The following is a 26,651-nucleotide window of genomic DNA, read 5'->3' on the forward strand; positions in this document are numbered from 1 at the left end:
AAATTATGAATAGAATCGGTGACAAAGGGCAGCCCTGACGGAGTCCAACTCTCACTGGGAACGAGTCTGACTTACTGCCGGCTATGCGAACCAAACTCCAGCTTCGTTTGTACAGGGCCTGAATGGCTCGTAGCAAAGAGCCATGTACCCCGTACTCCCGAAGCACCTCCCACAGAATACCCCGGGGAACACAGTCGAATGCCTTCTCCAGATCCACAAAGCACATGTGGACTGGTTGGGCAAACTCCCATGAACCCTCCAGAATCCTGGAGAGGGTGAAGAGTTGGTCCAGTGTTCCACGACCAGGGCGGAACCCGCACTGTTCCTCCTGGATCCGAGGTTCGACTATAAGCCGGACTCTCTTCTCCAGTACCCCTGCATAGACCTTGCCAGGGAGGCTGAGGAGTGTGATTCCCCTGTAGTTGGAACACACCCTCCGGTCCCCTTTTTTAAAAAGAGGCACCACCACCCCAGTCTGCCAATCCAGTGGCACCGCCCCCGATGTCCACGCAATGTTGAAAAGGCGTGTCAGCCAAGACAGCCCCACAACATCCAGAGCCTTGAGGAACTCAGGGCGGATCTCATCCACCCCTGGAGCCTTGCCACCAAGGAGCTTCTTAACTACCTTAGCGACTTCGGCCTCAGTAATGGACAAGCCTATTCCCATGTCCCCAGACTCTGCCTCCTCACTGGAGAACGTGTCGGTGGGATTGAGAAGGTCCTCAAAGTATTCCTTCCACCGCCCAATGACGTCTTCAGTCGAAGTCAGCAGCACACCATCTCCACTATATACAGTGCTAGTGGCACACTGCTTTCCCCTTCTGAGTCGCCTGACGGTTTGCCAGAATCTTTTCGGAGCCGACTTAAAGTCAGTTTCCAAGGCCTCACCAAACTCCTCCCATACATGGGTTTTTGCCTTGGCAACAACTGAAGCTGCAGATCGCTTGGCCTGTCGATACCTGCCAGCTGCCTCTGGTGTCCCACAGGCCAACCATGCCCGGTAGGACTCCTTCTTCAGCTTGACGGCATCTCTCACCTGGGGTGTCCACCACCGGGTTCGAGGATTACCGCCCCGACAGGCACCAACTACCTTACGGCCACAGCTACAGTCAGCCGCTTCAGCAATGGAGGAACGGAACATGGCCCATTCTGAGTCAATGTCCCCCACCTCCCCCGATATCTGGTCAAAGTTCTGACGGAGGTGTGAGTTGAAGATCAATCTGACAGGTTCTTCTGCCAGACATTCCCAGCAAACCCTCACTATGCGTTTGGGTTTGCCTGGTCTGACCGGCATCTTCCCCCACCACCTGATCCAACTCACCACCAGGTGGTGATCAGTTTACAGCTCAGCTCCTCTCTTTACCCGAGTGTCCAAAACACATGGCCGCAAATCCCATGACACGACTACAAAGTCAATCATTGAACTGCGGCCTAGGGTGTCCTGGTGCCATGTGCACTTATGGACATCCTTGTGTTCAAACATGGTGTTCGTGATGGACAAACTGTGGTTTGCGCAGAAGTCCAAAAACTGAACACCACTCGGGTTCAGATCAGAGAGGCCATTCCTCCCAATCACACCCCTCCAGGTCTCACTGTCATTGCCCACGTGAGCGTTGAAGTCCCCCAGTAGGACAATAGAGTCTCCAGGAGGAGCACTTTCAAGCACCCTTCCCAAGGACTCTAAGAAGGCTGGGTACTCTGAACTGCTGTTCGGTGCATAAGCACAGACAACAGTCAGGACCCATTCCCCAACCCAAAGGCGTAGGGAAGCTACCCTCTCGTCCACCGGAGAAAACCCCAACATACAGGCACCGAGTCGAGGGGCTATGAGAAAGCCCACACCTGCCCGCCGCCTCTCACCATGGGCAACTCCAGAAAAGAATAAAGTCCAGCCCCTCTCAAGGAGATTGGACCCAGAGCCCAAGCTGTGTGTTGAGGTGAGCCCGACTATATCTAGCCGGTATCTCTCAACCTCGCGCACCAACTCAGGCTCCTTCCCCGCCAGTGAGGTAACGTTCCAAGTTCCAAAAGCCAGTTTCAGCAACCGAGGATCAGAACGCCAAGGTCCACGCCTTCGGACACTGCCCGATCCACAATGCACCGAACCCCTACTACTGCCCCTCCCATTGGTGGTGGGTCGATGGGAGGGGGGACTCATGTAACTCCTTCGGGCTGGGCCCGGCCGGGCACCATGAGTAAATGCCCGGCCACCAGACGCTCGCTGGCGAGCCCCTCCCCCAGGCCTGGCTCCAGGGTGGGGCCCCGGTAACCCTGTTCCGGGCAGGGTACACAAATCCTGTTTTTGTGTCTTCATAGGGGTTATTATGGATCACACTTTGTCTGACCTGTCACCTAGGACCAGTTTGCCATGGGAGACCCTACCAGGAGCTTTTGCTCCAGACAACATAGCTCCTAAGATCATTCAAGCACGCAAACCCCTCCACCACGATAAGGTGGTGATCCAAGGAGAGGTAACTTATAACTTATAACAGTTATAACAGAGGTTATGCCACACTTCCAAAAGTGGTGGGTAAAAACGTACGGTTCATGTTGATAATATGTCTGTATAAATTATTCTTGTACTGTGCCAGTGTATGTTTTGACGTTTTCATACTCAGTTCATTTTCTGAAGTGCTAACCAGGGCTTGGATTTTTGTAATGTGTTTTATTTGGTTCGGTTGGTTTCCCACTGCAACCGCTAATGTGTGCCAAAGCTCTGTTACTCTCACCTTCACCACCATGATATAGAAAACAGAAAATAGAGGCACTTATTGTCTATGGGAATCACAGCCAAAGCAATACTAATAAACCTTACTTCTATTTCTGCTTCTTTATGGTTGGTTTACCAATTTGAAATGAACAAATGAGGGTGCCGATGCTTGACCAAAAATATGTTCTATGTGATCCCTGTGCCAAAATATAAAGTGCTTCTTAACTATAATGTTATTGCTTGTTTGAAGTTATTAACAGCAGCTTGTGCTCTAAGAACAGCATGAGTATCTGTAAAGAGTACAGTGTTAAAAAGGCAGACAGTACAGTGCAGATGAGAACAGAGAAAAGCACACTCTGGTGATGAATTGTCTTGTTTGTCGCGGATCATTGCAAAAATGCATTCCCACCAGCAGCAAACTGAAGACTGAGACCCACAATTTTTGTCGGACAATGATTCAGTGCAGACACATCAAAAGAGGCCGAACTGAAAAAAAAGTTTGATATTTCCGCTCCAAACATGGAAGGTGTGCTGTGCAAGTGTGGGAGCAATAAAAAATATTCACACTGATATTTAGTAAATACTGCAGTACCAAACTGTGGCCTGGTGCATTCATTTGTGTATCGTAGTAAATCAGGAAGGCTTTACTGTTTGAGAAATGCTTGGCCTCCCAGCTGAAATGGAGATTCTGATTGGTTCTGCCTATTAATTTGTTTGGTTCCATGCATATAGGTCAGCGCTCCATGAACTCTAATATTTTAATTAATATATTATCCAATACTTTGAAAAGTGCTTGGTCAAATGGCAGCCGACACCCGGGTTTCTGGCAGCCCTTGTGAGGGAGGCATTAAAAGCTTCAGACGTCTGGTTCCTATCACCTTTCTGGTTTCTCTAGAACAGAGCATTTCACGTCAAACCACTCTTAACAGTTCAGTTATGCAGAAACTTAAAAAAGGTGGAAGTTTCCTTTTAATAACGTTGCATTTAGTTCTGAAGAATATTGTTTTACTTTTTTGGTTTTGACAGTTAAAATATGAAAGATATGAAAGTTTAATATTGTTTCTGTCTGTGTCCAGAAGCTGATTTGCGCATTGGAGAGCTGCAGTGGGGGGACAGTGGAGTTTACCTGTGCAAGGTGGTGATTGCAGACGACCTGGAAGGCCAAAACGAAGCTCAAGTGGAGCTCCTGGTTCTGGGTGAGCAACAGTGCACAGCAACAGTCGGACACCATGTACAGGAAATAGAGCCACGCAGGCCTGAAAACGAATTTGCTAACACAGGAAGGGAAATCGTGCCAAGTATGTTCTTAGGATACAAACTTTGGCTGTAGCTACAATTTCCTCTTCATCAGTGACAAAAAAGATGAAAACAATCAACAGCAAGTTTGGAAAGACATGTGGTGTTGAATTCTTCTATAGTTAGAATATTGCTGAAAAAAGTGTTGTTTTAGGTTCAAATATGAACGTAATTTCTACATGAATAAAATACAACAGATGTTTAGGTTTAGTAATATTTGTGATAGATTTTATTCATGTGGAAATGATCTACACATTCCAGTCAAGTAACTCCAGTGGATTATTTTGAGTGTTAGCTGGTCTTTCAGTTTGGGGAGTAAATGTCAAAACTTGGTTAAAAAAACTCACATCTACCTTAATGCTAATCCCTATACGATTCTGGTAGTATGTTAGCGGTAAGCTACCTGTGATTCCCATTAATGTGGACTTAACGTCCTTTTTTGATGGACGTTCTAAGCTTAGAAAAGATACCCCCTATTGTATTTGAAGCTTGTAACTGACATTATTATATATTTTACCTTGTGGTGGGCCAGGCTACCACTCGACCACTCATCTTCACAGTTAGTGAAGTATCTAGAACTTCCATAAGGCCTAAAGTGACGTGATTTCTCACTAATTTGGTCCCAAGAGAAATCAAAGGTTTCCAGTGTAAACTTAACAATGAAATAATTGTAGTTCTAAAATACTTGCAAAGTTTAAATACAATGCCTTTGATGATTAAATATTCAACGATTAATGATATTAAGTACGTTTTTTCCATTTTTTCCCCATTTTTTTTAATTTCACAGAAACCTTTACGCTTTCTCTGAAGGCATAGAAGGCACAGAGGCTTCCCTACTGCCTTTTTTCAATGTAGTAACGATGTTGGTCCTTTGTTTTCACTGTATTCATGATTTCAGAGCAGGCTTTGAAGCTCGACTGCAATAATAGATTCTGTGTTTGGAAACAAGTAGACAGAGCATTTGAGAAGACACCTCTTTAGCTTCTCGTCCTTATGGGATTTTCTCACATCAACTGGCTCTACAAAGAGGCCCATTATCATGTTGTGTTTCCCCTTCACACAGTTTCTGTCTGGCCATTACACAACAGCTGTAGGCAGGAGGAGGGTCGAGAGGCACCTCTGTCTTTCACAGCCCCAGTAAATTATGGGAGCAGCTTCACAAAGGTCTCACTGGGAGACCACAATGCTACGCATCTAAAGACTTAGCAGAGTGATTTATTGCAGAACTTCACAGCCACTAATCTTTTGATGTGAACTGTACTTTATGCTTTTGTCTCGTGGCTGTGGAAGGTTTCAGTCATACTGATCAGTCAGTTGTGTAACTCAAGGCCGTTGGATTTCCAACACTGTAAAACATAACCTACTTCAAACAGGCAAACAGTTTGTATGAATCTTTTTGCATTAGTTTAAACTGCGTCTAAGTTTCTAAGTAAAAAAAACACTCATAGATAGTCAGTTCTATTATATAGTTCATTGGTTTGCACTAGGGCTGCACTAAATAGACATAAAGTCAGATAAAGCTGATAAATATTTTGATGACACTATGCAAAGAGAGAAGTGTATTAAAATAATGTGACACTGACTGGACGTGAAACAAGCCCAGACTGTGATTTTGTGTTATTAAAGAGAAATACTACTGAAAATACTACTGAAATACTAATTACTAAATACTAATTACATTTTTGTGCGCTGTTGAACTGTATAAATAACAGCATTCTCTGACCAGCCTTGTCTGTGTAGGCCTACATAAATATATACAGTGTGTTGTTTGATGCACGGGCAGGTTAGGCATTGGTTCTGCTGATTGTTAGCGAAGTGACCACCTCTTTCCATGATCACTAAATCTTTTGTAACTTGTACACATTAGTCGGGAGGGAACTCAGTTGTGTCGTGTTGAGTTATACTGATTTTATGGATTTTAACAACACCCATAGGGCCCATGTTTTAAAAAATAAAATCACCAGAAACCTGTAGCAGTGCATTGCAGTGTGTAAAGTTAAATGTTATCTAGTTGTAGCCTGTTTATTCTTACGTGTTAGCTGTGTTCTGATTGGCACTTGAAAACGCTGCGTGGTTCCATTGAAGCAGACAGTTTAACCTACATACTCAGCAGTGGAATGAGGAGTGGAATGAGAAGCTTTCCTGACTGAAACTTATAAAAATGAACAGAAAAATATGTTACATATTATTATTTTCTTGTGGCTTCTCTGTTTAGTTGGTCATGGGTACTCAGCACCCACTGAAGCTCTGCTATAGCGTTAAAACATTTTTACAGTCAAGTAATTAAGGACAGATTAGTTTTTGTCTTTGTAATAGGCTCTCTAGCAGAATGGTTAAGTCACTGGTTTTCAATGTGATGAATTGTACTGCCCTGGTTTGCACTCACTTAAATGTAGTTTGGCCAGCTGTATTTACCCAAATAGCGCATTTAATATGGCCCAAACCTGGACCAAATCCAGCATTTAGATGCCACATAAAGTAGTGGCACAGATGTGGGCCAGATGCGGTTGCCAGAACACAGCCTGTTTACTGTTATTACAGGGCCTCATCTCAGCCACCTTCAAACCACCACTGCCAGAACAGACCCACCACTCAAAACCATTAGTACAAAAACCAGCAACTGCCCTGTTGGGTGGGAATGTTGCTCGGTGCCATGAGGCTCTGGGAGAGGTGGTGTTTCCCATTCTTGGACTACAGGGTCTGTATGTGCACCCACTCTCATAACGTAAGGTTAAAAGGATGCTCCAGCAACATAATCTGCCACTTCTGCATTGTATATTGCCACAGGCATTCATTACAACACTTTTCCCAATTGGCTTGAAACATATTTACAGTAGGTGACAATGTAAAATGTGAAGTGTCGTATTTAACTATGTTCTACAGAAGCAGAGATCTAGATTAAGTTAAACATGATAGAAAGTAAGTTAATAATGCTGAAATATTTCCTTTATAACAGAATAATACGTTTAGATCAGTTGAAGTAGAACCCAGATGTACTTGACTTTAACCTCAATGTACTTTAAACTGGTGACACTTTTTACAGTGAAGATCTTCTTTTGTGACTTATGTGTTTTTTTAAATCAGAAGTGGTTTTTCAGTTTGGCGCTAACACAAAGCTGAAAGGCTAGATGTTATAAAAAGTTGTCTTTTTTTGTAATTTGTTCATTCCATAGCCTTCACATTCTCAGCTTAGCTCTTGATGCAAGGCAAAGTTGTAGAGGCTTCTTTGTATGGACTTGCCCAGGAAAAGGCTTGTACCAGTGAGCACATAGCTTGTCAGTCTATACAGTGGATTTTTTTGTTTGTCAGGCGTATCTAAATAGCATTTTCAGAGCACAGTTTGAGCACTTTCCCTCGGAAGGCTGCAGATTTACTGTGCTGAATGGAGTTGGTGTAATATGCTCCTGGTGGATGATAATGGCAGGCTTGTCATCTTCGGCTTGAGTCATCGGGCCTAATAGGCAGGTGTGTTTTGTATACAGACGGCTCTAAATATGGCAGTCACTTCATGCTGTCACAAAGGCCTTGAGGCGATGTCATACACGTGACGACGCATGCTGATTGGATGACCAATGCCCTCATAGCTGAGCATATCCCACTTGTGGAGGTGCTTCCATGGCAACAGAAGGGCTTTCTGTGTCCAGCAGTGGAGGATGATGCGAAGGCCCATTGTACAAATGTGAATGAGAGCACAATAAACTGGAAAAGAAAGTCGTGGTTATTTCTCTTTTTTTAGTTTTGTATTGAAGTTTGAAGTTTTATAGCATGAAGAATAGTTAGTTTCATGTTCCCAGTTACAGTTTTATAAAATGTATGTATACAGACCACAAGCTGTCAGACCAGCTTCAATGCATCTTGACAAAGACTCTGAATCACTGGAGCTGTACTAGAACGGTAAAAGATATTCCCGTCCAAAAAATATTCCCTCAGTTAGTGTTTTGATGATGATGCTGTCTGAAACATTGGTCCAGAATTTCCCCCTACATGCTCATTTGGGTTGAGATCTGGTGACTGTGAAGGCCAGAACATATAGTTTACTTTATTTTCATGCTTATGAAACTGTTTGGGGCCCTCGTGGCCTGTGGATGGGGGCTTTGTCTTCTTGAAAGTCACTACTCCGTCACAGGATAGTCAGAATAACTCCACAGCACCAGACCCTTTTCACTGTAAGGGTCAAACATTGAGGCATGTAGAGTTCTCTTGGTGTATGCCACGCATGAATTCTTCCACTTGTAGAGAATATGCTGAAGGGTGATTCATCAATGTAATTTTTTTCCACATCTCTGTAGACTAGTGGTCTCCAACCCTGGTCCTGGAGTGCTACCTTCCTGCAAAGCCTAGTTCAACCTCTTTCCTACTTCCTGATTGGCTGGATCAGATGTAGAGTTAAGAAACCGGCAGGGCAGCTTATTGGCTACAGGCTGGAACTAAACTCTGCAGGAAGGTAACTCTCCAGGACCAGAGTTGGAAAAGACTAGAGCAGTGCCTGCGGTTTTTGCACCACCCTCAGTTTATTCACTGCAGCCCTACCATAACATCTGTCTAGTTTTGGATGGACTGTTCTTGCTGATATTCTCAGTCACCTGAGGGATATTTTCTCTTTAGATTTTCCTTACATATCACACTAATGCACAAGTATCAGAGTCATGGAATGTGCACTTTTGACCACAATTTCCAGCCTTATTTACTGATGTCTTTCTCACACATCTAAAGTGCAGATGTCACTTTAGACACTGTTCCTATTGAAACACTAGCCAGTTAAGCAGTGTCTGTGACTGAAGCTCTTGCTATTCGTGCCCCAATAATGAACCCTCTTTCCTCTCATCATCTTCAGTCAAAGTCAAGGTCATCTGGGCCCATTCAGCATTTCTGTACATGCCACAGATGTATAGTGGTAGAATACTAAGTGCTTATTTGTATGATGCAGTACAAGAGGGGCAGTCGTGGGCTGGAGGTTAGGGAACCAGCCCTGTGACTGGAAGGTTACTGGTTCGATCCCCTCGGCTGACAGTCCATGACTGAAGTGCCCTTGAGCAAGGCACCTAACCCCCAATTGCTCCCCGGGTGCCGTGGATAGGGCCTCCCACTGCTCCGGGCAAGTGTGCTCACTGCCCCCTAGTGTGTGTGTTCGCTAGTGTGCATGTATGTGGGTGTTTCACTGCACGGATGGGTTAAATGCAGAGGTCTAATTTCACAGTGTGCAAAACACAGTGACAAATGATTGTTAGATAAAAAAAAGTCAGCATCTATACTGTTATGTGTCTTTTCACTCATTCAGGTTTTTTTACTTTAATTTGTCACTCATCTATACATATACAACAAAATATTCTAATGAAAATATCCTGAATTAGATTTTACAAAGTTTTTACAAGTTAACAAAAATAACAAAAGCACAGAATATTCAACATATACATATACAACCTAGTCATGTTAATTATATTACTGCAGTATTATAATTAATTTATATTTTATTATAGTGAAAACAAAGCAAATCACACCCAGATCCTATAAAAAGCACATTAACAAAACCAAATAATATATGTCAGTCATTGTGGAATATTAATAGGCTCTAAACCCTTCACAGGATCTTGGTTATTTTGAGAAGTTTTCTGGACTGGTTTGTTTATGAAAAGCTCCTTTCTCCCATTGGAGTAATTCCTTTGTGATTAAAGCTGGGAGAGGCTACAGATGAGCTGATAAAAGAAGTTTGCTGTTTTGGCTTTTGGTAATGACCACTGGACAGTGTGCATGAGAATGCTGTAAAACTGTTTAGATTATATGGCTCAAGTGGCTTGTGTCTACGTCACTCAAATGGCTTCAGTCTTTAACAGACTTTTCAGCCATCCTTAGAGTTGGATTATATGGCAGAAAGGTAAAATCGCAGTACTTGAAAACATTTTCATAATACATAATAATAAACATTGCAACATTTCATCTTTAGGAGGTTTGCTAACTGGTTGGAGCAGACAGAATGCTCCAGCATTACCTCTTTGTTACTATGCAGGATTATAGGTTCAAAATATACATTTTTATCCAGCATACATTTGTCCATTGGAAAAATAAGGATTGACACGCCTCTCAGCCAATCACAATGATCTCTGACAACTAGGGATGTGTATTCGTCATGGTACTGATGTTATGGTTTGGCGCAGTCGTACGGAGAATACACGGTATGTGCAAAGATTAGGCAAGTTAGCAGCGGTGGACCCTTTCTCTGCAGCTAGTGCCAAATGACTATCAAGGGTTCATAACTGCAGCAGTCTTAACTCCTGTGAGGACAGTTTGAGGTGTTTGAAAGGTGAATGAGAGTTGAGAAAGGCACTTTTTGAGGTAAATAAAAGAAAGAGGATTTAAAAAATAGCACAAGTTGAGATTAAATTAATCAAGACAGAAAATGTATTGCGAGAGATATGTTTGAGATATTTGATATTTCTCTGGCTCAGAGTTCAGCGAATCATAGAAGGTAATATGCTCTGGAATTATTACTTAATGGACTTGTAAAAACTATGAACACTGCAGATTCATACTGGATTAAAATCACAGATCTCAGTAATCAATCAAATTACAATATCTGGGGCAGTCGTGGGCTGGAGGTTAGGGAGCTGGCCCTGTGACCGGAAGGTTGCCGGTTCGATCCCCAGCATCGACAGTCCATGACTGAGGTGTCCTGGAGCAAGACACCTAACCCCCAATTGCTCCCCGGGCGCCGTGGATAGGGCTGCCCACCGCTCCGGGCAAGTGTGCTCACTGCCCCCTAGTGTGTGTGTATTCACTAGTGTGTATGTGGGTGTTTCACTTCACGGATGGGTTAAATGCAGAGGTGGAATTTCCCTGGTTGTGGGATTAAAAAAGTATCACTTAGCTTAATTTACAACACCTCTTCAGGTACAACTAATCCAGCTCAAATAGGGCTTTAGACATGAAAGCCTACTGCTTTTACGTCCAGTTGCAAAAACATTTCCCTGGTTTGATTAACATAGGTATGGTTTCCAGAATCCTTTTGGAGTACATGTTTGAAAACTGACTTTATATATATATATATATATATATATATATATATATATATATATATATATATATAATATTTTAAAATGTATAGGTTATATTTTTTACATTATATTTTGTGCTACTGAACATGTTTAGGTTTTTTAGTACAAGTGCTACAGATGCTCTGAGACAGCTGAAAGTTTGATAGGTGTAGGAGCAGCAACTAAGAGTTGTGGGGCTTGTCAGAATTGTACAAACGTTCAGTAAGTCAGGATTCTACAAATACTGGCAATGAATGCAACATATAGCAATAATGTTAGAATATCATCATGTATAACCCACCCCAGCTCTCAGTGCATATTCATACTTTCTTTCTCGTGTGTTCTTTTCATGTGTTAGCCCGAAAAAATCTCAAAAGCCTTAAAAGTGTTGAAGCCAGCAGGGTGAGGGGGCTCCAAAAGTTCTTGAGAACAAATACACAGCTTTGTGTCAGAACAGCGATTTCTTACACATACTGTGCAGTCAAGCTAATAGGAATTATATCCCTGACCTCAGCAGTTCACCCTACCATGGTGCCAAGCATAGAGAGCGAATTCCAAGCTCTGGCTAATTTAAGCCTTTCTGGCTGTAGGCTTAGAGCAGCATAGCCCGGGAGGTCCTCGGGCTACATCTAAGCCCTTTTCCTGTCTGTCTGCTACAACTTTGTTAAAGTGACTTTGGTTCAAACAGCAGAGCAGTCTGGCCTGATCTAGACCTAACAGCTGGAGAGATTAATAGTTTTGTAGAATACTGTGTGGAATATTATATATGTATGTTTGGTATTAAACTTGGGTGTTATATTAAACATTCAGCAAAGTTTGAATGAAAAAACAAAGCAGAAATGTAATAAAACATGGCTTAAAAATCGCTTATCACATGTTTGTGATTGGCGATGATACAGCATACATACACACTAGTCATGATTAGGAGCACCCAGCTTACCAAGACAAGAACAAGAACAACAAAAGTGGTAAACCATTGTGTATTTGTGTGTGTTTGGTGCATTTGTATGTTCTACCTACATATGCAGTACTATCATAGGCCTTTAGTCTTTATTGTGGTTCATTAGATGAAGTAATGTAATGCAGGGTGCCCAAGCTTGGTCTTGGATACCTACCACCTTGGATAGTTCAGAACCAACATTCCTGGCTCTGTTATTCAAATAATCACAAAGGCCTTCATTACCTGGTCAGGTGTGTTTCGATTAGGGCTGGAGCTAAACTCTGTAGGGTGGATCACCAGGATGGATGTTTATGTAATAGCATGTCTCATGGTTTTATATAAGAGAAGTCAAAATTATTGCAAACAATAACAGATGCGTAGTATAGTATGTTAATTATTTTTCACTCATAGCTTCCCTCCAGAACACAGGAAGCACTACCATGTTTTCAAATTGCTACTAATGCGTCATCATTGAGCAAAGTAACAAACTTGGAGGACACCGCTAACTGAAAATTCTGTTATATCAACTAATAGATGCCTCCATTAGTTATCATTGTGCTGAGTGATGAGGGGGATGCACATTCTACCCACCCATCCAATGCAAATTTGTGTTATTCTTTGTGTAATTCAGCTCCTCTATGTAAGAATTTGCATAATATGTTCAGACCCAAAGAGAAGATCTGGCTCAATATTTACCATGATAGCATTCACTTACATCTTCAGACAACACGTCCTTCATCAGGTTTTGACTGAGTTCTCTTAGAGTTCTTTTTCAGCGCACTCAAAATCCTTAGATTTATCCACTCAAGGAATTACACATTTATGCCAGAGAGGTCTCTAAATCCCCAAAACTTACACACTGGAGCTCTAAATATGTGGTTGTAGTGGTATTACGTTTGAATAGTATAAGAAAATTACAGTAATAATTCTAGACTTTTAAGGTTTAGATTTGGCCTATTCTTTCTGCATTGACTTTCAGTTTAAAAGACACTGGCTAAGCTCTCAACAACCTTATGAAACCCTCACGTTCATTAGCCTCATGCAATATACTTTTCTCTGCACACTCATCTTTTTTACACAGTGTTGATATGAAAAGTCCTAATTTCCTCCTTCAGCTGGGAGTTTTGGCCTGTCTGCTGAAGTTCAGCTAATGGACAGATATAGACAAGGCGTGGAGGACAGTGGGAGAGAGAGAGAGAGAAAGAGAGAAGAGGAAACTAAGAGAAATACCGTGCCCAGCCATTTTATTAGAAACCTCTATCTTGTACCTCCACCTTGTTGGTGTACAGTTAGAGACTACAGACTTGAGAATGACTTGCAGGCTTAAATAGGCATGCCAGCCTTAGTGTGGTTAACAATAAAAGCTTTTGTTTTTAACCTTACTTTTAACCTTACGTGCAACTTTTGCCACAGTTTTGTTACCGTCATGTACAATCAGTAGCGTACTGCAATGCTGTTTTCCTGCAGCTTGTAGCAACATCAAGTTTGACATGGCTTCAAATAATGAGCCTTTCATTATAGGAAAAACTTTCAGACTGCTGGATAGAACAAAAGATGGAAAAAGCCAGAATAACTTGAAAGTCCTGGCTTGCATGTGGCTTGTATTGTGAATATGCAGTAAGTATGCTAGCTAGTGCACTTGCTGATTTAGCCGAAGTTGTCAGCTAACCTAGCTAAAATTTCACTAACTTAGAAATCCCAATCCTTTTGTACTAAAACGTAATCTTGATTAGCTGCTGCACTAGCTAGCCTGTTTTAAACGTTGAAGTTGTTTTTTTCTCTTTCCATAACACCCAGAATAATTATACAGCAAAGCTTATTACTCAGTACCTACAGGGACTACAGTGCAAACTACCTGAGCTGTTCTTAAGTTATAGAAGTGTGGAATAAAGCTTTGGGCCTGCTGGTGGGCCCTGACTATGTAAGGGGTTAAACACTGCATTTACTATGCAAAGCAGTTCAGTTCAGTTAAACTGTCTTCACACTGAAGTTTTTTCTGTAATGAAAGGTCTGTTATTTGCATCCATGTTGAACCTGACAGGTATTTTGTTCTGGTTTATTTTTGTACCGTGCAATGCCAGTAGCTGATAATGAGACTAAGATAAAATTCTACTAAAGACTTGAGATTGGACTCGCATTAAGTGACTTGTGAACATCTCTAAGAAAATGATATGATGTCATTTTGTTGCTCATGTGCAGAACCAGCACTGAGAACTTTGTTAACGCAGGCTTAAGTATCATCTAAAACAGTGATGTATTTGGAAAATATCATGATAGCAAAATTGCCCAAGACCACCCATTGTTAAGAATCTTTAATAACACATGTACAAGCTGAATTTGTATAATAACACCCTGTGTTGCTGCTTCTTCTACAGGTGGATCATCTGATTCATCCTTTCGCTCTTGAATATCTTTGCTGCATGCACCAGCCACCACTACCTGCCACAGTTCTTCTCAAATCACGTCGCTCACCTCTTTTGCTGATTTACCCACTTCTGTCATCTTGCACCTCCTTCTTCTTCTCCTCTCTCTCCCTCTCTCTCTCTCTCTCTCTCTCTCTCTTGCTCTCTCTCTCTCTCCAGGTCAGACAAGTATGGCTGATGATCTCCTGCCTGAGTTTGATTTGGAGATTATGCCAGGTATGGGTTCCCCCCACCTGTGTCTCAGTGTTTCACATCACTGATCACGTCACTTCCTTTCTCCATAACCGCTGATCTAATAACAAGACAATGCACTTTACTAATAAACCCTCTTCAATGATTAAGATCAGATTTTCCCTTTCAGATGTATTATAGCAGCCAAAACATGTTTAGTGTCTTTAGTTTTGTACTGGAGCTACAAGGTTGGTGTAGCTAACAAGCAATGGGAGGCATCTGCAAACCCTCTGTCTAAATCATTCGGCACTTCACTCAAACCACACTGAGTTGGTGAAATGGCCTGTATTGTGAAAAGAGCTAAAACTAAATAAAAGACCTTGATATACACAACTATATGAAAAGGTAAAATTCTCTCTCTTTACTACAGTCTGTGTGGGGAAAATAAGGAAACCATAGGTTTTACATTAGATGTTTTTGCGATGCTATGAAAACCAATGCATTTACATGTAACCGCCTCTGCAGCCTGCAGTAGTTTATTTCCACACACTCACACTGAAGTTATAAGGAGTGCACCAGACTGGACTGCTTTTTGAATTACATGTACATGCAACCAATCAGAATCAAGCTTTATTGACCAGGTATGCTTATACATATAAGGAATTTGGTTTTGGTTACAAAAGCTCACATCTGACAAACATTTACATGTAGTAAATAAGATAAAATAAAAATAAAATAACATAAAATAAAACAAGCATTCCTGCCATCACTCATTTAGAGACCCATACACACACACATATATTTACGTATATATGAGTCTTAAAGGCAGTGCAACTAAAACAGCCTGTTTAATTCTTAGGTGTAAAGAGACATTGAAGAATGGTCATGTAAAAATTAATTAATTAATTCATATGTGTGTGTATATTTATATATATATATATATATATGTGTGTGTGTGTGTGTGTGTGTGTGTGTGTGTGTGTGTGTGTGTGTAATGAGGAGCTTTGTTGAGGAGAGGGATGCATGTGCAGAGAAAAACAAGATTTATTACGGGCAAATCCAAAATCAGGGTCTAGACGGTCCATGGTGAGAGAGCCAAGACGAAGATAAGGTGGGACAGACATAATGAAAATGAACAGGTTAAACAAACAACAGGCCCGGAAGATCAAACAACATACAACACATCAAACTTCAAACATATCAAACAACATCCCAAACAACAAAGACCAGCAGCAACACAGGGGAAACACAGGGCTAAATACAAGAAGGCTAACAAGGGATAACAGGTGGGAATAATCAGGGGCAGAGTCAGAAAACAAGGGGCCAGACAGGGGATCAAAACAAAAAGCATGTGGACTAGAATACATGGACAAGACTGGGAGGGGCCAATCGTCACTATATATATATATATATATATATTACACTGTAATCAAGAGTTTGAAGGCAGCCCAGTAACTAACTTTTAAGGGTTTTTAGGTTTTTATTTTTTTTTTGTTACTATAAACAAAATTTGAGCTTCCAGAAAGTTGATACAACTGCACTTCTTTACATTTTTTACAGATATTGTTTGATATTACATAAAAATTTGACAGGTAGATATGATTTTGAATGTTCTAATAGTTATTAAAAAAAATCAAATCAAATAAATAAATCTTTCTGATATATTCTCATATTGAAGAAGCATTGATTTGATTAATTGATCTCAACTCTATACTCCACCAGACAGCAGTGTAGAGCCCGAATCTTACTTTTGGTGACGTTTTGTAATCTGTTTCATCCAGAGAGGGAAACAGAAAGACTACTGCAGCTATCCAACATTACTGCACAGTGGACAAGAAGCACCGCACCTCTATGGGGTCTCTGATGTCAGGTCGCAGATGGTACAGAGCACATCTATAGCACATAGAAAGCATCACCAATTCAGTAGAATTACACATTCAGTAGAATTAAACTTACATATTTCAGTCAGTTTATCAGGTCTGAGTAACTCTTCACAAACTCACTGTTTTCACTCACTAAGGTAAAATAAACAAATCCCCGGTTGCAGGTTTTTGTGTGTCGATTTTACAAAATTTACAGTGCAAAACTAAAGGAAAACTTTGTAAAAAAAAAAATAAATAAATCTCTGCATTTGGAGAACTGTTGTCTTGCAGTGCTTCTCCAACACTTGAGACCTTGATTTGCAGGATTAGACATAACAGAGAACCTCTGAGCATGGAGCTCTGTAGGAGAATATGTCTCTAGCAGCAAAACTGAGTAAGAGTTCACAAAACACACAGTGTTCTCAGTGTTTATCAGTTAAACAGTCGTTAGTTTCTACCAAAGCCATTTCTTTATATTTGTATTATATTTATGTTTTTGGCTTGATGCCCTACAAACATGTTTACTGTAGTATTGGAGTGAGACATGTGGAAGGGGTTTGACTCCACCCAAAGGAAGCAAATCATCAGTATAGTCTTAACAAGTAATGAGGGTGGGGGTACTTACGATTGAACAGCTGATTACGCAGCCCAACTCCCTCAGCAGTATGACCATGCGTAACGTTAGCACTCACAGCACTGTGAGACTCATACAGTAGAGAGAGAGTTTCTCACACTGACATCATGCATTCACGTACAAGAACATTGTGTCAGCTTTCCAAACTGGGTCTTACTGAGGACTCTCTTATCTCAAGTGACTGTCACAGTCATGCTGAACCAAGTAGACTGTGGCTCTCAGTGTGATCTCCCACATGTTCTCTTCAGGTTTTGACCTGAACAACTGTTATCAGTGTTTGTTTTGCAATGTTCTAGTAATGTTTTGTTCATTGTTCCTATCACAGGCTAAACACCACACTCATATAGAAATACTGATTCTGACACTAATGTAATGGATTTTGCTAATAAGAAGACTGGGTAAAGTACAGTTACACTTAGGTTTACAAAAAGCCACTTCTTTACTTCATTACTTTACATTAGTATGCTAATAATGGTTCCTAAATGGTTCTGGGCTTAGATGATTCTAACACTGACATAACCATGCTGTAAACACGTCGTGGAACATGTCATATGCTGTCATGAGTTGTTATAACAGCAACATAGCAGTGTCTTGTTTCTGTTAATAGTGACAGATGTTATAATGTTGGTGTTTTTTTCCACTGCACATTGAAAAACAAGAGCTGACCCAAACAGGAACCAATAGAACAAAGTTTTAGTCAATTTCCCATTTGCTTTAGGAAAGCTAGCACCAAATAACCATGATTAACATTGTATTCTCTTTTGTTAAATAAGTTGTCATGACACTGATATATTACTGAACAAAATCTGTCATGACAACCCACAACAAAGAGTACGACAACTGATATAACATGGTTATGTCAGTGTTATCTGCCAGCATTCAAGTAGTGTTCAATTACTATATTATTTTATAGCCTTTTAAAACCTCCTGTAACTTATTATTATGTAGACAGTCTTTAAACATTTAAAATGTTCTTCACACTTATACATCTCATTTACAAAAACTTTTCCATCAAACCATCCGTTGAAAGGTTCTTTAGGGAACCAAAAGTGGTTCTCCTATGACATCATCCCGAAGAGTGTACTCTATTGTACTGCATTTTTAATGAAACAATTTCCAGGTCATTGTAGCAGTTAAGGCTTCCACAGTCATACAGAATATTAGAGTGTGTCTTTGTTATTGTATGTTTGTCCCACACTTTCTCTGTACGTTTTGTCCTGAGTAGCTGTTATCAGCGCTTGTTTTGCAGTGTTTTTGCATAGTGTATATACATCTTCCTCATAGACAGTCTGCAGCTTCCTGAACTCCTCCCAGCTTAGTCCTCTCACATAGTCTGGATTTACGATTGTTGGCAAGCTAGATAAACCATCCTTGCTCTACTTTTAGACACTTATTACAATTCAGTCATAAATAACAGCAGTTCACCATTATTTGTAACACGTTTGTGGGAGTCATTCATTCTCTGTAATTACTGGCTGTTCTCTGTGCTGTATTTTGTAACATTTTAATTGTTATACTTGTTGTTATATGATCATTGTTTGTGAGGGATGAGCTGGCATCGTCATTACAGACAGTGATTGTGTGTACTTAATTATCTTTTTCTGCATGTGTATAGCGGGGGTTCATGCATCAGTATGCCTCTTATAAGCACAGGTAACGTGACATACAAGCAGTGTAAATCATGCCAACGTTAGCCTGTTTGGCTGAACAGCTGAGCCAGGGGTGTTTTTGTCATGTTTTCAATGAAAAGTAAAATGATACAGTCCCTCGATTACCTACTTCTGTGTAGTCAATTGCATCTGAATTAGTCCACTTTATTTTTTCGAGACAGCAGACATAAAAGAATGGTCAGCCTTTTGTTATTAGCCTTAGCCTAACACCAAAGCACTTCTGTTTACTCTCATACCACCTAAAATGTTTGCTAAAGCATCTAAAATGGTTTTATTTGCAAATATATACACATCGTGATGTATACAAAGACTGTCAGAAATTTTAAATATACCATGATAAAGTTTTGTCCATACCGCTCATTACTAACAAAAAATAAATTAAGGGAAAAAAGTGGGTTTAAAAATGAATGAGAATGGGCCACCACCCAAATAATGTCCCGTGTCAAATAAATGATCAGTGAGTTTTGCTGAAAACTCTCCTTTCAGTTTAAACTGGGCAGTCCTAATCGCCGGTACAGCTTGTGTAAAAAAAAGTACCCCTACCGATAAAGCTGATGGGACTTTTCCCGCTCATACAACTGTAAGTACTTCATGCAGTTTCAAACTGTTTCACTCTGTTTGAGCCAGTGAAACTCACAGAGAAAGCTAACAACCAAGCAAAAGCTAAACTAGGAAGCATAACAGAGTTAGCAGGGTAGCTTATTAGACCGTCTCTCTGCTTGTTGTGTGTTCATTTGATTTGTTGTTTATGTTAACATTTTGTGTGTGTACATTTCCTGGATGCACCACCGCTGCATCTAAGCATTGGCTTGAATTGAAGAGATATAATTGGCCTTGCTCTCTCTGGGTGGGTAGGATGGCCTTCCATCTCCTTCGGTCACAGTATGATGCTAATCAGTATGGGCGTCTGTTAGATGATGTAACAGAATTGGCAGCTAGTGTTGAGCAGTCCGGTGTTACGATAGCAGCAGTGCAAAAAGATGTGGTGGTGCTTCACGTGTTTGAAGGACGCACAGGGTAGCCTTCACCCTCCTAGCTTCTTTGCTTTGTGTAAAAGGGGAGGTGGAATTGGCGATGACTAAATTAGGAGGGAAAATAGTTATTCATATATAGATAAGAAAATGGTCAGGCACCTAAATAATATCTGGTGGTGGTTCCACTGTGGTCCATTCCACTGATTAAGTAGAGGAGCGCTGAGAAATTGTGCTGCAACTGATGGTGGTTGTTTCTGATAAAATGACCAACGAGTGGACATTAGTAGTTGGTAACTAATCAACTGACTCAGTGTGTACTGTTGATTATACTGTCAGTAATCTATGAATGTCTACAACATTCAGTATTTCCTCCATTATAGAGAATATAGAACATGTAGCATTCTGAGATTCTGTTTACCAGTTTTGCCAGTGATCTTGTCATTTGGTGCTTTATTGTTCGACCTGTTCTTGTTTTCCATTAGACTTCATTGAAGTGGGTGCTGTTAGAGGAGCTGCAGTTTTATACCTGTCCTCTTTATTCCAGAGTGGGTGTTCGTGGGAGTTGTAGTTCTGGGCAGCATCCTCTTCATCCTCCTGGTGGGTGTGTGCTGGTGTCAGTGCTGTCCGCACTCGTGCTGCTGTTACGTCCGCTGCTGCTGCTGCCCAGATACCTGCTGCTGCCCTCGCCACTGTGAGTACCCCTTCCCTTGAGCATTTAAACACAGCTGTCGAGCCCTGACTCGAGAAACTCACTTGAGCATTTTTAAGTGCTTATTTATTAGCTCAGAGGCCCCTTGACACTGGATCATGGTTTATTCATGTCTTGAAGGGTTCCATTGTGTTAACATTTGATCGTTTGATACAGTGTTAGGAAGTGTCTGTGACTTGATGTGCACAGATACATAATTCACAAAGTCAACTTTTCATTTAAAAATGAAACCTCAATTTAATTGAATGTGACATGAATTTGGGTTATAAAAGTAAAGTCATGTTAATATTTAATCTTGTCACAGCAGATAAAAAAACTACTTTGAAATAATAATTTGGAAACATCCTCGATAGAATTTACTTGCTGATATGCCACAAAACAAAACTGATTCGCTTGTGTCAAACGTAGTGCTGTCAGTGTTGCATTAATAACACGTTAAAACAGTACATAATTAACAACACTATTTTAACACACTTAAAAAAACACATTTTAAAAACATTTTGACCTAGCTTGACTCTTCTGTGCATCTGAAGTAGTGCAGACTGAAAAGCTATGAAGGCAAGTGGTTCAAATACAGCTTTTAAATGTTCCATTAATGGCAGTCTTGATCAAAGTAAGACCAAAGGTCTGGTACTGCCAAGGTGAATTAGTACCACAGTACATCAAGTCTGAAGTCCCAGTTACAAGCAAAACACACTGCTGATGGTGGCTGCATCAGACGTTTGGCAGACTATGCTGGACAGTGCCTAAGGGAGGACTATGGCTCAATGAACAAGCAGCAAAATAACAAAAGCAACTACAAATTGTAATACTGAAAACTGTATTCTCTCTTGTTTTCATATTCACTGTGTGCTGATGTGATGTTCAGGATGTGCTCACTTAAGGAAAATAACGTTTTGGAATTATTGAAAGTAATAAATACACTGAAGCTTATTTTGTCCACTCTTATAGCCATAACAAAATGAAAAATATTTCCTTAGGGTCACATTTGAGTAAGAAAAAAGTCCAATATGATTGTGACTAACACAAAAATAGTATGATTTATTTTGATTATTGTGATCATTTGACAGTCAACATACATTTCAAGCATCACTTTTTCAGGGTCCAGTGCTGTTGTATATCAAGCGTACCGGTTCAATATTGTCTTTAATTAACCTTTAGAAACCTATTTTACTGTTGTTTTGCTATGCATTTAATTACATAACAGAATAATTAATTATTAGTTGTGTAAAGAAATACACATGCAGTCGTCTGCAAAAGTTTAAATGCCTCTGGTCAAATAACATGTTTTGCTGATTTTCGAAGTGAAAATAAGAACATATCCTCTATAATTAACACATCCTCTAAAGGGAACAAACTTGAATATGACATTTGGCTGCAAATGTTTGTGTACAGTTTGTATTTACTTGCTGCTTTTGGCATAATTGAAAATAATAATTATTTAGTATTTGAACTTTGAATATAAATGTTTTTAATTTCATGTTTTAATTTGATGTAATTGTTTATTCAAATGTGAAGTGTATTCTCTGTAGAGGATGTTTTGACTTATTTGCACTTAAAGTTCAACAAGATATGTCATTTGAGCTGCAGGGAATGTAAATCTGTCTTCGTTTTAATTAGGCTAATCTTGTTCTTATAGGAACACAACAAAGTATATTTAAAATCTTATTATTTCACTGTGTTACCTGGGACTATAAACAAAGGGTTATGTGCTAGGGGGGCCTGGAAGAGTTAATAATGATGAATATCCACAGTGTGTTTACATGAGGTTTCCTTTTCCATAGTGTATGAAGCAGGCAAAGGCATAAAGGTCACACCATCAACACCAGTAGCCATATACCCTCCATACTACATGCCAGGGATGCCCACCATGGTACCCATTGCTCCTCCTTCTCTCATTGACCCCAAGATATCTGCTGCGCCGTCCGTCGAGAATAATGCTTCTACAGGTGAGTGGTTAATCAGTTGGTACATCGCCTAGCGATGATATATTTGCTTAAGCCTGACAAATCAGGCTTAGTTGACAGGCATTAGTGCAAATTAGATAAGAATATTTTGTGTTACTGTTTTCGTTCCTGTGCTGTGTTTTCGAGGTGAGTGTTATCAGTGCCAGGTTATCAGTGTTATTGTGTGCAAACACAGCTATTGATAACACAGACGAAGAGAATAAAGGCACCTCTCACTACTGAACGTTTGTTTTAACAGTCGTTATCTTTAAGCACAGCTTTGAAGTAGTTAATCTTTTTTAGATTGAAGAGCTGTAAATTTGACTTTTTGCAGACAAGCAAGATGGTTTACAGTCAATAAAGACTCTCTCTCTCTCTCTCTCTCTCTCTCTCTCTCTCTCTCCCTCTTTCTCTCTCCTGCTCTCTCTCTCTCTCTCTCCCTCTTTCTCTCTCCCTCTCTCTCTCTCTCTCTCTCTCTCTCTCTCTCTCTCTCTCTCCCTCTTTCTCTCTCCTGCTCTCTCTCTCTCTCTCTCCCTCTTTCTCTCTCCCGCTCTCTCTCTCTCTCTCTCTCTCTCTCTCTCTCTCTCTCTCTCCCTCTTTCTCTCTCCTGCTCTCTCTCTCTCTCTCTCCCTCTTTCTCTCTCCCACTCTCGCTCTCTCTCTCTCTCTCTCTCTCTCTCTCTCTCTATATATATATATATATATATATATATATATATATATACACAGTCATGGCCGAAAGTGTTGGCACCCCTGAATTTTTTCCAGAAAGTATTTCTCCCCGAACATTATTGCAATTACCCATGTTTTGTTATAGACTTGTTTATTTCTTTGTGTGTATTGGAACAACACAAAAAAACAGAGGAAAAAAAGGCAAATATGACATAATGTCACACAAAACTCCAAAAATGGGCCGGACAAAATTATTGGCACCTTTTCAAAATTGATGGTAAATAACTTTGTTTCAAGCATGTGATACTCATTCAAACTCACCTGTGATAAGTAACAGGTGTGGGCAATTTAAAAATCACACCTGAAACCAGATAAAAAGGAGAGAAGTTGACTCAATATTTGCATTGTGTGTCTGTGTGTGCCACACTAAGCATGGAGAACAGAAAGAGGAGAAGAGATCTGTCTGAGGACTTGAGAACCAAAACTGTTGAAAAATATCAACAATCTCAAGGTTACAAGTCCATCTCCAGACATCTTGATGTTACTTTGTCCACGGTGCGCAACATAATCAAGAACTTTACAACCCATGGCACTGTAGCTAATCTCCCTGGACGTGGACGGAGGAGAAAAATTGATAAAAGGTTGCAACGCAGGATAGTCCGGATGGTGGATAAGCAGCCCCAATCAAGTTCCAAGCAAATTCAAGCTGTCCTGCAGGCGCAGGGTGCATCAGTGTCAGCTAGAACTATCCATTGACATTTGAATGAAATGAAACGCTATGGCAGGAGACCCAGGAGGACCCCACTGCTGACACAGAGACATAAAAAAGCTAGACTGCACTTTGCCAAAATGTATGTAAGTAAGCCAAAATACTTCTGGGAAAACATCTTGTGGACAGATGAGACCAAGATAGAGCTTTTTGGTAAAGCACATCATTCTACTGTTTACCGAAAACAGAATGAGGCCTACAAAGAAAAGAACACAGTACCTACAGTCAAATATGGTGGAGGTTCAAAGATGTTTTGGGGTTGTTTTGCTGCCTCTGGAACTGGCTGCCTTGACTGTGTGCAAGGCATCATGAAATCTGAAGATTACCAACGGATATTGGGTCGCAATGTAGGGCCCAGTGTTGCTGGGTTTTTGTCCTAGGTCATGGGTCTTCCAGCAGGACAATGACCCCAAACATACTTAAAAAAGCACCCAGAAATGGATGGAAACAAAGCGCTGGAGAGTTCTAAAGTGGCCAGCAATGAGTCCGGATCTAAATCTAAAATCTAAAAATTGCTGTTGGGAGAAGGCACCCTTCAAATATGAGAGACTTGGAGCAGTTTGCACAAGAAGAGTGGTCCAAAATTCCAGTTGAGAGGTGTAAGAAGCTTGTTTACGATTATGGGAAGCGATTGATTTCAGTTATTTTTTCCAAAGGGTGTGCAACCAATTATTAATTTGACGGTGCCAATAATTTGAGTTTTGTGTGAAATTATGTCAAATTTGCCTTTTTTCCTGTTTTTTGTGTTGTTCTAATACACACAATGGAAATAAACATGTGTATAACAAAACGTGTAATTGCAATCATTTTCAGGGAGAAATACTTCATTTTCTGGAAAAAATTCAGGGGTGCCAACACTTTCGGCCATGACTGTATATATATATATATTTATATATAACTGCAAAGATATACTAGATGAATTAGAGTTTGTTATAGCATACAATTATTTAAGTTGCTATTTCTTTCTTTCTTTTATGCACAATCATAAATGCACACACACGGTCTGTCCCCTGTAGTGCACAGCGGGTTTCGTCTCCAGCCTACGCCAGATCAGAATTCGCTGAAGGTGCTGCAGTATGTGGAAAGAGAGCTGGCGCATTTCAACCCTTCTAAGACCCTCAGCAGTCATGACTGTAAGCCTCACATGGTACTCAGAGTGTGACCACATGCTGCTGGCTCGGCCTGTAGAAGCTGCATGCCCTGCTGCACTCTCGCCTTTCAGCTCACAGAATGTTCTCCATCCCTCGTTTTCTTGCTTTTCTGTGCCTTATTAGCCTTTGGACATTGTCAGTGTTGAGTCAGTCAGTAAAGCTCATCTTACACTGCATGTACAGTAGACTCTCCTCTGTATGATCAGAGTGGCTCTCTTAAATTGCATTGCTTGTATCATTTCTATTCCACTACCCAGAGAATGGTGGCTTCCTTCTCTCAGTCTTTGTTCCTCAGTATTTCTTGTGCTGTCAGGGAGTTTTTTCTGCCACCGTTGCCCTTGGCTAAGGGTCTGGACCCTGATCTCTATAAAGCTAATTAGACAAAGTACCATACAAATAGAACATAATTGACTCCACTCACAAATGTGTTCTTTCCATGCAGCTGTTGCAAGGTTGGACAAGCTTTATGGAGCATCCCAGTGAGCATTCAGCCATTGAATACACACTGAAATCACATACTTTACCCAGGTTTAATCTGTGCTTTATTGTACTTGACAAACAAAAGGTGAAGAGATGACCAACAGAGTGTCCTTCCACTAGAACTGCAGGATTCTACTACATTCTGGATTTCTCCAATATGTTCTCCATCTGCCGTATTGGTAGCTACCTGTCAATTATGATACATTATTTCCACTAGGCTTGTGAGATCGTGTGCAGCGTACCATCGTCCGACTGCATGTCTCAGTCATCACTGATTCTTGGAGAGGCTAAGGCAGGTCTATTAAAAAATAAAGGAAGAGCCATTTTCAAGCACCACCAGCACACTGAAAAAAGAGCTATAAACAGGGTTGGGATAGCTACTGAAAAATTAGTAGTTAGCTACTTTGTAGCTACTTTTCCAAAAGCTGTAGCAGCTACAATTTAGCCACTTTTCCAGAAAGAGTAGTGGCTACTTTTTAGCTACTTTTTGAAAAGTAGTGGCTACTTTTTAGCTACTTTCAAAGCACGACTGTCAGAATATTTGTGAATCTCCACCTGACACACCAAACAAGCCCAACTGACAGTGTGAACAAGATACTGCATTTAATCCTGTGCCAGAAAGAAACGTACAATTGAAAAGCTGCAAATAAACAAGAAGATCACCAAAAAGTATAACCAACAATCAAACATACACACCCAAAGGTGTGATATCCAACAAAAATGAAGACTAAAGGCGAAGTCAATAATTCCAGGTTCTTCCTGACAAAAATAACCAAATACAAACTAGAGAATTTTGTTCAAAGCGTTGTTAACTGTTGAAAAAAATCGGCTCCAATTTAAACATTTCAGTAAGATACACAGATCAGGCATAACATGATGGCCATCTCCTTGTTTCTACATTTGTAGTTCTACAGTTACAGACTGTAGTCCATCTGTTTCTCTACATACTTTGTTAGCCCCCTTTCACCCTGTTCTTCAGTGGTCAGGACCATCATGGAGAGCAGGTACTATTTGGGTGGTGGATCATTCTCAGCACTGCAGTGACACTGATATGGTGGTGGTGTGTTAGTGTGTGTTGTGCTGGTTTGAGTGGATCAGACACAGCAGTGCTGCTGGAGTTTGGTGGTAATCTTTTGCACAGCATTATCAGTTTAACAAGCATGACTACAGATAAAACCGCAGATCTTCTGCTGCAGAATGCTCTGAAGGCCTGATTC

General features: G+C 40.6%; 1 protein-coding gene across 7 annotated transcripts in view; it reads left to right on the forward strand.

Annotated features, from left to right (window-relative positions):
• The window catches only part of LOC108429807 (immunoglobulin-like domain-containing receptor 2), a 55,050-nt gene that overhangs the window by 20,798 nt on the left and 7,601 nt on the right, over positions 1 to 26,651 (forward strand). For 3 of the 7 annotated variants that reach the window (XM_037543631.1, XM_017701825.2, XM_017701826.2), the window contains exons 3-7: positions 3,787 to 3,906; positions 14,557 to 14,613; positions 20,253 to 20,399; positions 22,202 to 22,366; positions 24,820 to 24,936. In XM_037543631.1, the coding sequence (XP_037399528.1) occupies positions 3,787 to 3,906; positions 14,557 to 14,613; positions 20,253 to 20,399; positions 22,202 to 22,366; positions 24,820 to 24,936 (606 nt within the window). The remainder of the gene's footprint in view (positions 1 to 3,786; positions 3,907 to 14,556; positions 14,614 to 20,252; positions 20,400 to 22,201; positions 22,367 to 24,819; positions 24,937 to 26,651) is intronic. The other 4 variants (XM_037543634.1, XM_017701828.2, XM_037543632.1 and 1 more) reach the window with 3 other exon arrangements.

Source organism: Pygocentrus nattereri, chromosome 12 (genome assembly GCF_015220715.1).
Source record: "Pygocentrus nattereri isolate fPygNat1 chromosome 12, fPygNat1.pri, whole genome shotgun sequence".
NCBI classification, from domain to species: Eukaryota; Metazoa; Chordata; class Actinopteri; order Characiformes; family Serrasalmidae; genus Pygocentrus; species Pygocentrus nattereri.